This window comes from Pelobates fuscus, chromosome 1 (assembly GCF_036172605.1).
Source record: "Pelobates fuscus isolate aPelFus1 chromosome 1, aPelFus1.pri, whole genome shotgun sequence".
Taxonomy (NCBI): Eukaryota; Metazoa; Chordata; class Amphibia; order Anura; family Pelobatidae; genus Pelobates; species Pelobates fuscus.
In genome coordinates, this window is record NC_086317.1 from 439,064,274 (window position 1) to 439,077,759 (window position 13,486).

Sequence of the window (13,486 nt, forward strand, 5' to 3'; positions counted from 1 at the left end):
CTTCTATTTTTTTTGTCAATTAGAATGTTCTTCCTCTCCCCCCAAACTGTCTAGTTCTATCATATGAATGTTTGAAAGAGCAGCTTCAAGCCACGCCTCCATACTCTCTGCATCGAGTTTTTTAATAAATAAGTTGTTTTCAATCCACAATATATATTCAAGACATGTGACTTATTTTAAAACACCTATACTAACACAGTACAGTGTAAATACCTTTAAATACTACATGAGACAGTATAGATTAAAGATGAAATACATACAGCCTTGGACGCAAACAACTTGTGCAATCTGATTCCCTGCCAATAACCCATTCTGCTTCTTCAATACAGCAACCTTTACATTAATATCAAACAAAATGTCACATTTGTCCTGCGTTCGCCAACCTTGACAAAAAGGGGGAGCTACCTTTTTTCAAGCCTTGTCAAGCCTTCACTAGTGACAGCCGAGAGTAAAAAGGCTCTGTCTATGGCAGAGCTGGATTAAGAGCACACTGGGCCTGGTGCTGACAATTATGATGGGCCTAATTACGGAATCTTATTGACCAAAAACACTAAAACAGTCATACCTCCCAAGCATCATGTATCTGATAGAGATGGTGCTGGAGAGAAACTCATAGGATGCAGCTATAAGAAAACACATACTCTATGCTAATCTCTCTCTAACTTATGCTTTCATCTTTCAAGTAAATCCATAACCCCTAACAGCAGTGTCCAGTGAAGCAGGAAGTCAATGGGCAGGGTAAAAGGTGGGCCACTGGTGCGAATCACGTGACCAGACCTGCCAAAAAGGGGAGAATATGCCCAAAAAGAGGGCATGTCTGTCCAAAGAATTTGAAGGACAGCCTGGCATGAATGCATGTCAGGCTGCCCGCCAATCCTGCAGGCTGGCCAACTAAGTGCATACTATGCAGGCAGCACCCCAAGCTTGACATAAATGCGTCTAATGATGCGCTCACTCCATGTTTTCTAAGGACTGTCCCCTAGCACTCACATGTCCACTTGTCTCCTTACCTTCTTACTAGCAGGCAGAAGTTCCTGGTATATAGTCTGAAACAGAGAAAAGGTGTATGTAGTGAGTGTAGAAGAAAGGGGACATGGCACAGTGTTAGAGAGACCAGCGTCTGCATTACCTAAACTAATTTTATTGTCAGCCAGTCCACACAAGTTTTGTTCCCATACATCTCTCTTAAGCTTTCAAACTTAAAGGGTCACCTGAACAACTACAGCTTAATGAAGCAGTTTTGGTGTATAGAACATGCCCCTGCAGCCTCACTGCTCAATCCTCTGCCATTTAAGAGTTAAATCCCTTTGTTTATGAACCCTAGTCACACCTCCCTGCATGTGACTTGCACAGCCTTCCATAAACACTTCCTGTAAAGAGAGCCCTATTTAGGCTTTCTTTATTGCAAGTTCTGTTTCATTAAGATTTTCTTATCCCCTGCTATGTTAATAGCTTGCTAGACCCCGCAAGAGCCTCCTGTATGTGATTAAAGTTCAATTTAGAGATTGAGATACAATTATTTAAGGTAAATTACATCTGTTTGAAAGTGAAACCAGCAGACAGTCAGTTCAGAGGCAGAGTCAGCAGCTGCAGACTTGAATACAAGTTATATTTAACTATACTTAGGGAGGCAAGAAGGGGCCAAGGTGGTGGTTTTAACATAATAGGGTCAGAAATACTAAGACACTAGGGACACAGAGACATGGGAACACAGACACTGGGAGACTAGGGGACACTGGGAGACTAGGGGACACTGGGATACTAGGGGACACTGGCTGGGAGACAGACACTTGGGGACACTGGGAGACATGTGGACAGTTGTGGACATAGACATGGGGACACTCGGACATATAGGGACACTGGGAGACATGGGGACACTAGGCACACTGAGACACTAGGAACACAGACACTGGGAGACATGGGGACACTGAAACATTTAGGGACACTAAGACACTAGGGACACAGTGACATAGGGACACTGGGAGACTATGGGACACTGGGAGACTAGGGGGACACTGGCTGGGAGACAGACACTTGGGGACACTGGGAGACATGGGGACAGTGGTGGACATAGACATGGGGACACTGGGACATATAGGGACACTGGGAAACATGGGGACACTAGGCACACTAAGAGACATGGGACACTGGATGGGGGACATGGGGACACTGGGAGAAATGGGGACATAGTGTCTCCGTGTCCCAATGTCTCAGTGTCGCCCAATGTCCCTATGTCTCACAGCATCCCCATGTGTCCCCTAGTGTCTCAGTGTCCCCATGTTTTCCAGTGTCCCCAAGTGTCTCAGTGTTTCCAGGTCTCCCAGTGTCTGTGTCCCCATGTGTCCTAGTGTCTCAGTGTCCCCTAGTGGCTGTGTCCCCATTTGTCCCCTAGTGTCTGTGTCCCCTAGTGTCTCAGTGTCCATATATGTCCCCTAGTGTCTCAGTGTCCCATAGTGTCTCAGTGTCCCCATGTGTCCCTGCTGCCTTTACCCCCATCCCTCTCTCACCTGAGCTGTAGAGCTGCTGTCTGGACTCTGTGTTGTGTTGCTGCTCCCTCACGGATCAGTAAGTAGTAGAGAGAGGCAGGGATATGCTGTAACTTCCTATCCCTGCCTCTCTCCACACACAGTGACCCCTACTGGCCGGTGCTGGTGTTGCAGAGTAATCTCCATTTATTCTGAGAAAAATACCTGCATTTGTATTGCCGGTATTACTGCAATACTGGCACGGCCAGGCAGCCACAAATACCAGTCAGGTGGCAAACCAGTAAAATACCAGTCAGGTGGCAAACCTAAGAGTAGTGTGTGTAAAAAAAATAATTTTTTGTTTTGTTTTGTTTTTAAATGGGCCTATTCCATGGACCTGGGCCTGGAGCTGCAGCTCCATCAGCCCCTATGTTAATCCGGCCCTGGTCTATGGAGGATCCAGTGTTCTTGTGAAATGCTTCACAGATTCCAGTGTTGTACTCTCACACATGCGTAAGAGTTCAACACCGATATGGGCCGCTAGCACCTGAAGTTCTAGGAACTGAAGAGGAGAGGCAGGAAGAGCGTGGCTGTGGCCATGAAGGATCATTTTCAGGTCAGTATGACTCATCTTTCACTGAACCCCGCTGCAACCGGACACCCAGCGGAAAATTCACCATCGGTGGTCAAATTATGCAAAGATCTCCAGACGATGACAGAGCTGCTTTAATACACAATAGTTGTTCCAAGGCAAAATGCAAGCAAGATTAACACACAGAGCCTGAAAGGGTTAACTGGGTTACAGTTTAGAATCTAATAACATGCATTTACAGACAGGAAAAAATATCAGAGCCATGAGCTAGACTCCTGCTTCCCAGGAGACAGTGTTTCCTCATACTCTACTCTCACAGACAATCTTCCTCAGAGAATTGAGTGACAGACTAGTGTGTAATGGATAGAGAGGTAGGTGCCAGTTGAGGAACGCACATTACCAGGTACGTGATGTGTCTATGTTTTGGCAGAAGATCCACAAACAGCTTGTTCCTGTTTAAAATTCAAAATGAGGATGATTTGTCTACTTTTCAATTCTATGTGACACCTATCCTGCTCAGTGTGATAGCTGTTTACTAGTAGATAGAACCACTTACAAAACCAAAACTCACAAAACATAACAAAAGAGCTAATGGATAATACCTGGTGGATCCTATTATGGCAACTGCAATTGAGGTCTGGTTATGTTTTTGAATTTTCTAAAGTAATAATAATAATAATAATAATAATAATATAAGAGTTGTGAAGTTACTCTGTTAAATTATCCTCTTCTATTTTATCATACCTTATCTATTAATTTTAATATAATTTAGTAACACCGTTTGCGCCATTTATCCATCCTCTTCGAAAGGAACTAATTGCTAATATCAGGTGGAGATAAAAAGAATGCTAGGACAACTGCAGTGTATGCCTAGTTATATATTTATAATGTGCCAACATATTACAAAGTGCTTTTTACAAAATGTGAGACAAACAAACAAACAAACAATAAGTTTGACGTACAACAGGAACAGAAAGTCCCGAGGGCCCTACTCATACGAGTTTACGTTCTTACAATGGAGACTTGGTTTTACTGCAAGGTAGGCCGTGAATATGGAAATGGAGGCCTGGTAATACCACAAATAATTCCTGGTTATATTGCAAGGGAGGCCTGGTTATATAGCAACAGAATCCCAGTTTTATTAAGAGTTTTCTAAGTTTATATTCTGTTAATTTAAACCCCCGCTCTTTGACCATAACCCCTCTTTTAAATCAAATATTACTCACCCATCCTGGGGAAAATTTTATATAAACATGTCCCAACAGCCTATGGAACGTATAGCTGTCTCGAGAAACGCAGTTGGCGATCCTACTTATATTTTATGTATGTGCTTCTATTTACAAATCCCATTTTCAAGCTGTGATAATCAGTGCCGATTTATACATGTAACTGATCAGAAAATAGAGACTTACTGAATGTTGTTGTGTCCCCCCCCCCCATAGTTTGACTATTCGTAAGGCACTTCAATCAGAGTGCGGAGTCAATATTCAATAATAGCAGGGAATCATAGTAATACTCTACGCTCCAGCATAGGTGTTATTGTTGCAATTAATAGGCTTTCCTGCTTGAGCATTAACATATCAACTGCGACCTAACCTTACTTAACCCTTCGGAGGCTCTGTCTGTTTAATGCTCCAGTGGTTGAGGTAGAATACGATACGTCTCAACCTCCCCTATTGTATTATTTAACACTTGTGATATGCACAGATTTAATGTATCAGCTTTTGTTTCTCAGTTTTGGTTCAGGAAAAAGCATATTGCCTGTTTCATAAATCAGACTCATCTCTGATGGCGGTCATTCCTATTACAATAAATGTAAATACGGGGTTAATGTGAGCGAGTTACATAAGCCTTTTTTTTTTTCTTTCTTTCTTTTTTTTTTTTTTATAAAAGGGGAGAGCCTGTATATTGTTGCAGTTTGCAGATTGATTTAGAATGGATGACAGTGGAATTGGCTCTAGCCCATAGCTGACGAAAAAGGCTTATCCCTGCGGTTGCTATGGAGATGGACAGGAGCAGCCGAGAAGCTGCTACTGACAAAATCAGCATCAGGCATCAGCGGGGGTCTGCAGGAAGAAGGAGGCAGGATCAGGGAGGCTGCAAACATGGACTTGCATTGTGATTGTGCTGATTCTCAAGCAGCAGAGCAGCCGTCTGGGAAAATCAACAAGACTGCCTTTAAATTATTTGGGAAGAGGAAATCTGGCAGTGCCATGCCAACTATATTTGGTGTGAAAAACAAGGGGGATGGTAAAAACACAGGCAAAATGGCAATGGTACGGAGCAAGACCCTGGATGGACTAGCCGAGGTTGTGCTGGAGAGCAACAACAAGAAAGAGGAGCAGGATGCTGGGGCGGCCGCTGTTTCTCCTACACCTGCCGCCGGTGACAAGGTGAACCCTGATGTAAATCCAACGATGGTGACAATAAAGGCAGATGTGGCTTCAAACAGCTCCGTGGCAAAGTCCCACAGTTTTTTTAATTTGCTGAAAAAGAGCAGCAGGTCGGATACCGTGAGGGGAGAGAATACCGAGCAGAAACCTGTCAGCAGACAAAAGAAAGGACTCAAAGGGCTATTTAATAGCATGCGATGGAACAGAAAAGAGAAAAGCTACAAAGATGACAGGGAAGGGGCGACAGAAAATGCACCTGGCCTGATTTTGCCTGGATCATTGACTGCTAGTTTAGAATGTGTTAAGGAACAAATACAAAAACCATTGTTGTGTGAAAGCGTAAAAGCCAAGGAGGATGTTGCTGTCGACTCACTCTGTGAGGAACACGGTGGGGAAGTGAATGCATCGGTGGGGGAGCACCGAGAAAAGGACAGAGTGGAATCTCCCTGCTCATCACTACACAGTGGTGACAGCAAACCCCAAGAAAATGGTGATTTAGATGGACAACACGTGGAGAACCTTACCCAGTTGCCAGGTCTAGAGGTGGACGCCCAGAACGAAAAGGAGGATGAAAACATAACAGGTGAACTGTCAATAAACAATATTTCCTTTGTTGAACCTGAGTGTGATAGTGGCCAAGAAATTGCAATCCCCGACCCTTCTACTATTGATCCTCCCTCTGAGCCGTCTCTTGACCGTATTTGTTTGATGTTGGCTGATGTTACATCATTGAAAAGCTTTGACTCTCTTACAGGATGTGGTGATATTATTGCTGATCATGATGACGAAGGAGGGAACAGCGTTGTTACGAGGAATATCCACGGTAATGGCAAGAAACCTATTATTAAAAAGACCCCTATCATTGTTGCCTATCAAGGAGGAGGAGAGGAGATGGCAAGTCCAGATCAAGTGGATGATACCTACATACAGGATGTTTGGGGCATGGGGCCTCAGTCAGAGGAGGAGAGCAGAGAAATGGAGAAAGCAAGCAGTCCATTACAGGCCTCAGGCGAGGTAAACCGTATTGACATCACATGTGAAGGGAATTCAGTTAAACTGTCTAAACTCAAGCAGGTGGCAAAGAGTCGGTATGAGAAAGGTGATCAAAAGATTACTGGTAGGGAACACAAAGAGTGTGTTCGGAATAGTGATGAGGGTTACTGGGATTCATCTACCTCAGGACCTGAGGAAGACCCAGCAAGGAATGTGGCAAAGAAAGCACTTCTCGGAGACAGCTGTAGTGGAGACGCTTTGTATGACCTATATACAGAACCTGATGAAAACACAGCCAGAGCGCATGCGGGCGAGGAAATTCCATGCCTGCCACGTTCCAAACCATTGTCTCCAGTAACTGCCACATGTCCTGCGAAAACCAGTTTTGCTAAGGATTCAAAGATACCTATTAGCGTTAAACATCTACCAGTCCATCCACCCAGCCAAGGGGCCGACACTAGCGGTTCGTCAGCTGTGCAGCAACCAGTGAAAAGTGAACTGCCCAGAACAAAAATCCCAGTCTCAAAGGTACTTGTAAGAAGGGTCAGTAATAAAGTAATAACGGGGACATCAGGTAAACCAGTCTACCACGATCTTGCCAGAAAGTAGTACTGGCTTAAGTGGAAAGCAAAGCCAATCTAATTTGTCCGGTTGTTGTCTCAATAGCCTGCAGTTACTTTAAAAAATACTTGTAATCAAATCTGTTTTTATAATGAAATAATCCAGGGCGGATCTTCAGATCAAGTTTGCTAAAACTATTTTTTGTTTTGTTGGGATCTTTTATTTTATTTTATATTTGTATGTTCTCACTTTTCTCTGCACACGTTTCTTTCCCTCACTGAGCAAAAAAAAAAAAGTTCAAGATTTAATTGGAATTTTTGAGACAGATTGCCTGGATCCCTATTCTATTAATTGAACATGATAATGTTTTTATCGATGGATACAGGAACTCCAGCATTTCCACAGATAATGGAGTTTAACTACAACGCTGCTCAGCCAATGGAGTGGTAGTTCCCAGAATTTGGGTTGTAAGAGGTTATTTATTACTGAATTTAACACTGATGTTTTTAAATACCTGTTTATGTTTAACAGTCAGGGATCTTAACAAGCAAAGTTCAGCTTTATTACAAGCACTGAATTGTTTTGCCAAATATATTGAAGCTGCTGGTTCCAAGACAAAATGTACACAGTTATGGGATTACCACTGTCATTTGATGGAAAGTAATTTATCCCAGGTTGAGTGGTGTATGAATGATTTAGGTAAACCTGAGGACACTTATGCAGATGCAGTAAAGCTTATGACTGCTGCAAAATTTCTTGGGAAGCAGAACTACTCATTACAGATATACTCCAAAAATTTAAAAATCACTCAGACGATAGGGTGGGTCCACCAATGAGCACAACTGTCCCTCTATAATTCCCAGAATGCCCTGTATAAGGCAAAGTCTTTTAATGTAATAAGCTTTCTTGGCACGAGGTAACATGAACAATGACAAACCTACAATAACTAATGATTTAAATATGATTAAAGTGCAGGGGAAAAAAAAGAATCTTTAATTTAGCAGAGCTTGCATTTTGTCTCACAGCCTTTCTGTTTGAAGCGTCTTTGCTTCAGTTATTGTCTATAGGAGTTTGTGGCCTTTCTTCCATAAATAGAGAATTGTGAAGAACTGAAAAGGGAATTAAACATATCGGCGAAAATAGCAAAACTGGAATAATAGGTGATGTGGATGGTTTTTTTTTCAGTGTGAATATTTTGGGCCTTCAGTCTGCAATTATTGTGTCAATGTTCTCAATTCTCAATTTAGTGAATAGACTCCAATGGACCATTTGCATTGTTCTCCAACAATAGCACCATTAATTCTAAAGGCTGTTGAGTACTACATGATAAATAAAGATACCATACCTTAGTGGTTAGTGATTTAGTAGCTAGCCCAGATCAATCCTCAAGGTTAAAATTTCAGTTCTGGCAGGGTTCTAGGAACATTATAGTGTTAGGACCTAACACTACAGTGTCCCTCTGTCTCCATCTAGTCCCCTCCAAGCCATGCAATGATTGAAAATACTTTTATTCACTTATCTGATTCCAACGCTGAGATCCCTCAGCACTGGATCAAGCTCCTCTGAAGTCAGGACGATCTAAGAACCGAATACGCATGCGCAACAAGTGGCGCGCACATATTTGGCCTTCCTCATAAGAAACCACTAAACCCTATGGTGAACTTTGCATGAGGATGTCCAGCGTCGTTTCACACAGTTAACCTCTGTGAAACTAGAGGCAGTTTTAAACCTACAATGTAAACATTGCTGTTTCTCTAAAACGACAATCTTTTACATTGCAGGGTTAAAGGGACAGCATGAAGTGGTCTTGGTGCTTATAGTGTCCCTTTAAATCAGAATTTCATCTGTCAGAGGTTGACTATCTGAGTACGAATGAATTGGTTAAAGACATTTATTTGTCAGGAAATACAACAAAAAAAAAAAATACAAAGCTAAATGTACTAATGTATTCTTCCTTGTAACAACACTTCAGTAATTGCGTCCACTGCTGTAAAAGGATCATGTCTATTAAAGCAGGGGAGCTGTATACTTCAGACGGTACATAATTTTATTTTTATAATTATGGTTTATTTTTCTAGATTTATTTTGATATGGTCCTGTCCCTTTCTGCAATATAAAAGCTGCCATCTTGCAACTGCGCTGCATTCTTTATCTGAAGATACATGGCACAGTAATTATTAATGCAATAATATCTGGTGAACATAATCTATGGAATAGCGCTATGCTTTGCATTGCTCCAAGTTTACATCTAGACCTTTTGAACTGTTCGTGTTTTGCATTGATAAATACGGCCGATGTTTTACTGGATGACCCATATATGAATTAAAGAGACGCAAGCCAGCATTGTATAGGTACTAGAGTTTTTGGTTTTTATACACTTTCTCAGTCTAAAGCAACCGTCTTTATACATGTACAGTACTTATAAGGACCAAATTCTGTTTAGTTTCATGTGTATTATGTAAATATGTATATATATATATATATCTCTATGTGAGTAAATGTCTGTATTAATATGCACAAAAAGACTGCCATTTATTTGACATCATAAAACACAAATAGTACAGGGCTGTCCATCTGGGGATGTTTAGAATGTTTTGTCACCCCCATTTTGGCTTGGTTTTGATTGATGGGAGGTAATGCTTCCAATACCAATCTTTAACCATGAATCCCTAACCTTAATTTCTAACTATATTGAATCCCATAGCTTTCAAATCTTTTACCATTATCTCTAATTCCTAAACCCTATCCCCCAACCTCTACCCCTCAAACATGACCATGTCAATATGGTGCTACCAAAACATTCCATTCTGGTCTAACTGGGACCATACCTTTTGATGTTCTTCAGACAACATCTGTTTGAAGGCCTCAGTATGACTGCCCCTTGAAAGAGATATGACGACATATTTCACAAACATTTATTATTTTCTGCCTACAAAATGCACATTAATAATCCATGTTGCTGTATTTTATTTTTTGTTCCTTTTTTAAACGGGCAAGATAGCGTTGATCATGCATTGTCATGTGTTTGAAGCAAGGTCGTTTCCAATAACAAACAGCTGGAATGCACAAACATATTGCACAGCAGGTGGCTCATACCTTCAAAAATATACAAACTATAAAATGTATCTCATAAACATCTGTATGGATAATGGGTGCATACACACTGGTTATGGTTATACAGAATTAGGAGTTTGCAGAATGCAATGCATGAATTAGTGGATCACACCCTTCATGCTGTAACAAAGAATGTGAGATTTGTTCGTCTATTGGATTGGAATAACAGTTGAAGCCAATGCGGCTTGTTTGGGATTGCAACTCCCATCATCACAGGGCTAATCATGGTTCCCAAAGCCAAATAGACTAATTTGCCATATTGTTGATAAATAAAAAGCATCCACATAATAGCAGGATGGATGACAGGTCTAATTTAAGTATATACTGTCTTCATTAACACTATACACATTGAATGCTACAAGCCTATCTACAATTATTCATTGATTTCTGAGTCTGCCATAATCATACATGTCTTCTATTATTTATATATTAATTACTATCAGCTCTGCTGCCTACTGTGTTTAATATAGAGGAACGTATACATTTTTAAACATTTTTATTTTCCTGCATTTTGATTTGTTATCAAAACCATCTTAATCGTCACATGTTCCCCACAGTCACCTGTGAGCTAGATGTTTAAAAGCAACCTTTCAGTTGTATTAGAGCATTTCATTTGGCCAATAAGGAAAATCTTGTTTAACCCCTTCACTAACAGGCTTAGAGAAGCCCCTTGCAGTTGTGACAGTCCTGGGATGTCATAGGTCCTGATCCTGAAAGGGTTTTTTAATGTGAACTATCTGGCTGATCACAGTGATCACAGGGGGGGTTCTATGTGTAGGGGGTGTCATCTTGGGTGAGAACATCTTCTGCAAGGCTTATACTGACTCCTTATTAAAGCACTTAGCGATAAGAATCTATTTGCTCTCCTCTTTTTAAGCCTGAAGCAGTAAACGGATTAACATTGTTATCCCTGCATTAATGGACTCATCAGCTTCAATGAAAGATCGGTCTGCATCTTTTGAAGTCACCAAATCCCTAACAAGTTTAACCCCTTGGATAACACAGGGTTACACTGTACATGTATATGTCCCACGGGCACTCCAAGAGTTAACTGTTTGTAGTCAATCACTGAAACTGGAAATTATTAGGAAGTGAAGAGGGTTTCACAAATTTGGGGCAAAAGTAGCTGAGCTGGGAAAAGAGGTGAAATTTAAAATATTTCCAATTTGTTTTATTCTGCGTTAAAAATACAATAACATTTTGAGTTCCCAGTTTAGTAAATAACACTGGGCGTGTTTAATAAGTATATAGGAAGATAGCAGGGGCCCTCTGATACAATAGACTAAACAGATTGTAAAACAAGAAGAGATCATGCTCAAAGGACTTGTTCACGAGTAGCAGATATTTATTGGTATAAAAGTGTCACTGTTTTAGTCTCCATGGAGACATTCATATGAAAAAACAAGATGGCTGACACTCGTGGGTCTTTTCTTTTTATATTTTTTTTTTTTCATGACAGCAAGAATCGTTAAAGGGCTAATCAAACCAAAACAAAACAAAACAGTGTTTTCATGAAACACTGGTTTCGGTTAGAGAAACACTTTCTGAGGAGGTCCGCCACTCCGCCACCTCCCCAAAAACCAAAACACTTAAACTTACCTTTGTTCATTCTTCCTGTAGCCTGATCCTCTTGGTTGACGTTATTCCTTCTCACCAAAGGGAGAGTGAGGTCAGGGAGGATGGACAGAGGGGAGGACAGGAGCAGCATGAGAGGGGGGCATTCTGTTTATCTGGTTTTAGCATGCTGTGTGTGCTGGCATCAGACTCCAATTTCGCTCTTAACTGATATTCGCCATCCCTGAACTTTGTTCTGGTCTGACTAATGACACTACAGGAGGTAGAGTTAAACCTCTAGCAGTTAAGAAGTTAATTTCTGTATGTGCAGCGTTTCTAAGCAAAATGCTGCACATAAAGACCCCTGGCACCATGACCAATTTAAATCACTGAAGTGGTCATGATGCTTGGGGTATCCCTTTAATCGTAGCATGGTTAAGGTATTTTTTTTGTTCCTAAAAGCTCACAAATACCAGCAATATTTCTTTTTCTGTAGTGGTGCTTCTTACCAGACCTAACAGCAGGAATAAATACACCACAGGGAGTGGTAGGGCATAACTTGTTTTGCTAATTAATTTTATTGTATGACATGAGATAACATTACATCAGATTCTCTTCTTCATAAAAATAAATATATGACAGTGATGTCGAAAAAAAAAAGCCAGATATATTTGTTATGTTATGGATACACACCAATTAAGTCTATCTATCCATCCATCCATCCATCCATCAATCACAAACATTCCATCCATTAATCACCAACAATTACATACATATATATTCGTATATACACACACACATATACAACCTATATACCTTGGCTCGGTTACTCTCCTGCATAATAAATATGTTTTAATGAAGACTAGCAATATGTATCACATTACGCAGTGATGTCAATTTGTCAATTTGTCTACAAATTGAAAGGTCGTTCAAATAAAATGCCTTTGTTTCACAAAAGATTCTTGAACTTCAGCAAAAATACAAGCTCAGTTAACATCTGGGTATCAGGAGAATAATTTGTGTAATTAAATAGGTAGGTTATTCATTTGACCTTTTTTTTTTAAATGTGCACATATTGTGGATTGTTTTTCTTATAATAATAATCTCTGTATTGAATTTGCTGTACATGCCATTCTGCTATCTCTGTCTCTGCCCATATGGTGGATAAGCATTGAGCAAAAATGTCCTATGGTGTGTGTGTAGCGAAACGACACAAAGCTGTCATTGTTTCCATACAGCCGTGATCCACTGAACACTGGATATGTGTCAAGGCTATGTTCTTTTGTGATTCTTTGTATCATTTTCCCAAAATGCCAAAACCGATTCATTACTTAACGACAGGAAGAAAGACAAAATCACATTTATTTCTCATTTTATTTCAGTTTTCAAGGTGTTTTCAAATGTGTATATTTACTAAAACAGGAATAATGAATTGCTGATACAACTGGGTTATATCTCCTTCTTCTCTATGGCTTCCAAAAAAAAAATAGAAAAAAATAAAATCTTAATTAAAAAAAACAAGAATTGCATATAAAAAAAAATAATAATTAGCAAATTAAGGACAAAACCGTGTACATGTGAATCTTTCACAACACAATGATATTTTGGCCTTAAATGTGTCATATTTGTAATTTATTCACTCCTATTCCTGTTTTCGTATATAACCCTCTGCTCTACAATATTCTATATTACTATCACCATTTTTAAATGTGCGTTTTAATCTTTGGCTTTTGTTCCTATTATTAAAATGATTACAGATATGAAAATATGCCAGTAGGTTTGATTAGTAATACAACTCTTTCGATAATGTCTGT

The 13,486-nt window shown here is 40.2% G+C and overlaps 1 protein-coding gene across 1 annotated transcript; it reads left to right on the forward strand.

Moving 5' to 3' along the window:
- Positions 1-5,042: 5,042 nt before the first annotated feature.
- On the forward strand, positions 5,043-10,556 carry AMER2 (APC membrane recruitment protein 2). The gene is made up of 2 exons (XM_063429702.1): positions 5,043-6,033; positions 6,205-10,556. The coding sequence occupies exons 1-2, from the start codon at positions 5,163-5,165 to the stop codon at positions 7,050-7,052; spliced, it is 1,719 nt and encodes a 572-aa protein (XP_063285772.1). The 5' UTR covers positions 5,043-5,162; the 3' UTR covers positions 7,053-10,556.
- Positions 10,557-13,486: the final 2,930 nt, after the last annotated feature.

Coding starts and splice junctions, on each gene's coding strand:
- AMER2 (XM_063429702.1), top strand. CDS start 5,163: ATGGACTTGCATTGTGATTGTGCTGATTCTCAAGCAGCAGAGCAGCCG. Junction 6,034..6,204: donor GGAGGATGAAAACATAACAG/GTGAACTGTCAA, acceptor ACTCTCTTACAG/GATGTGGTGATATTATTGCT.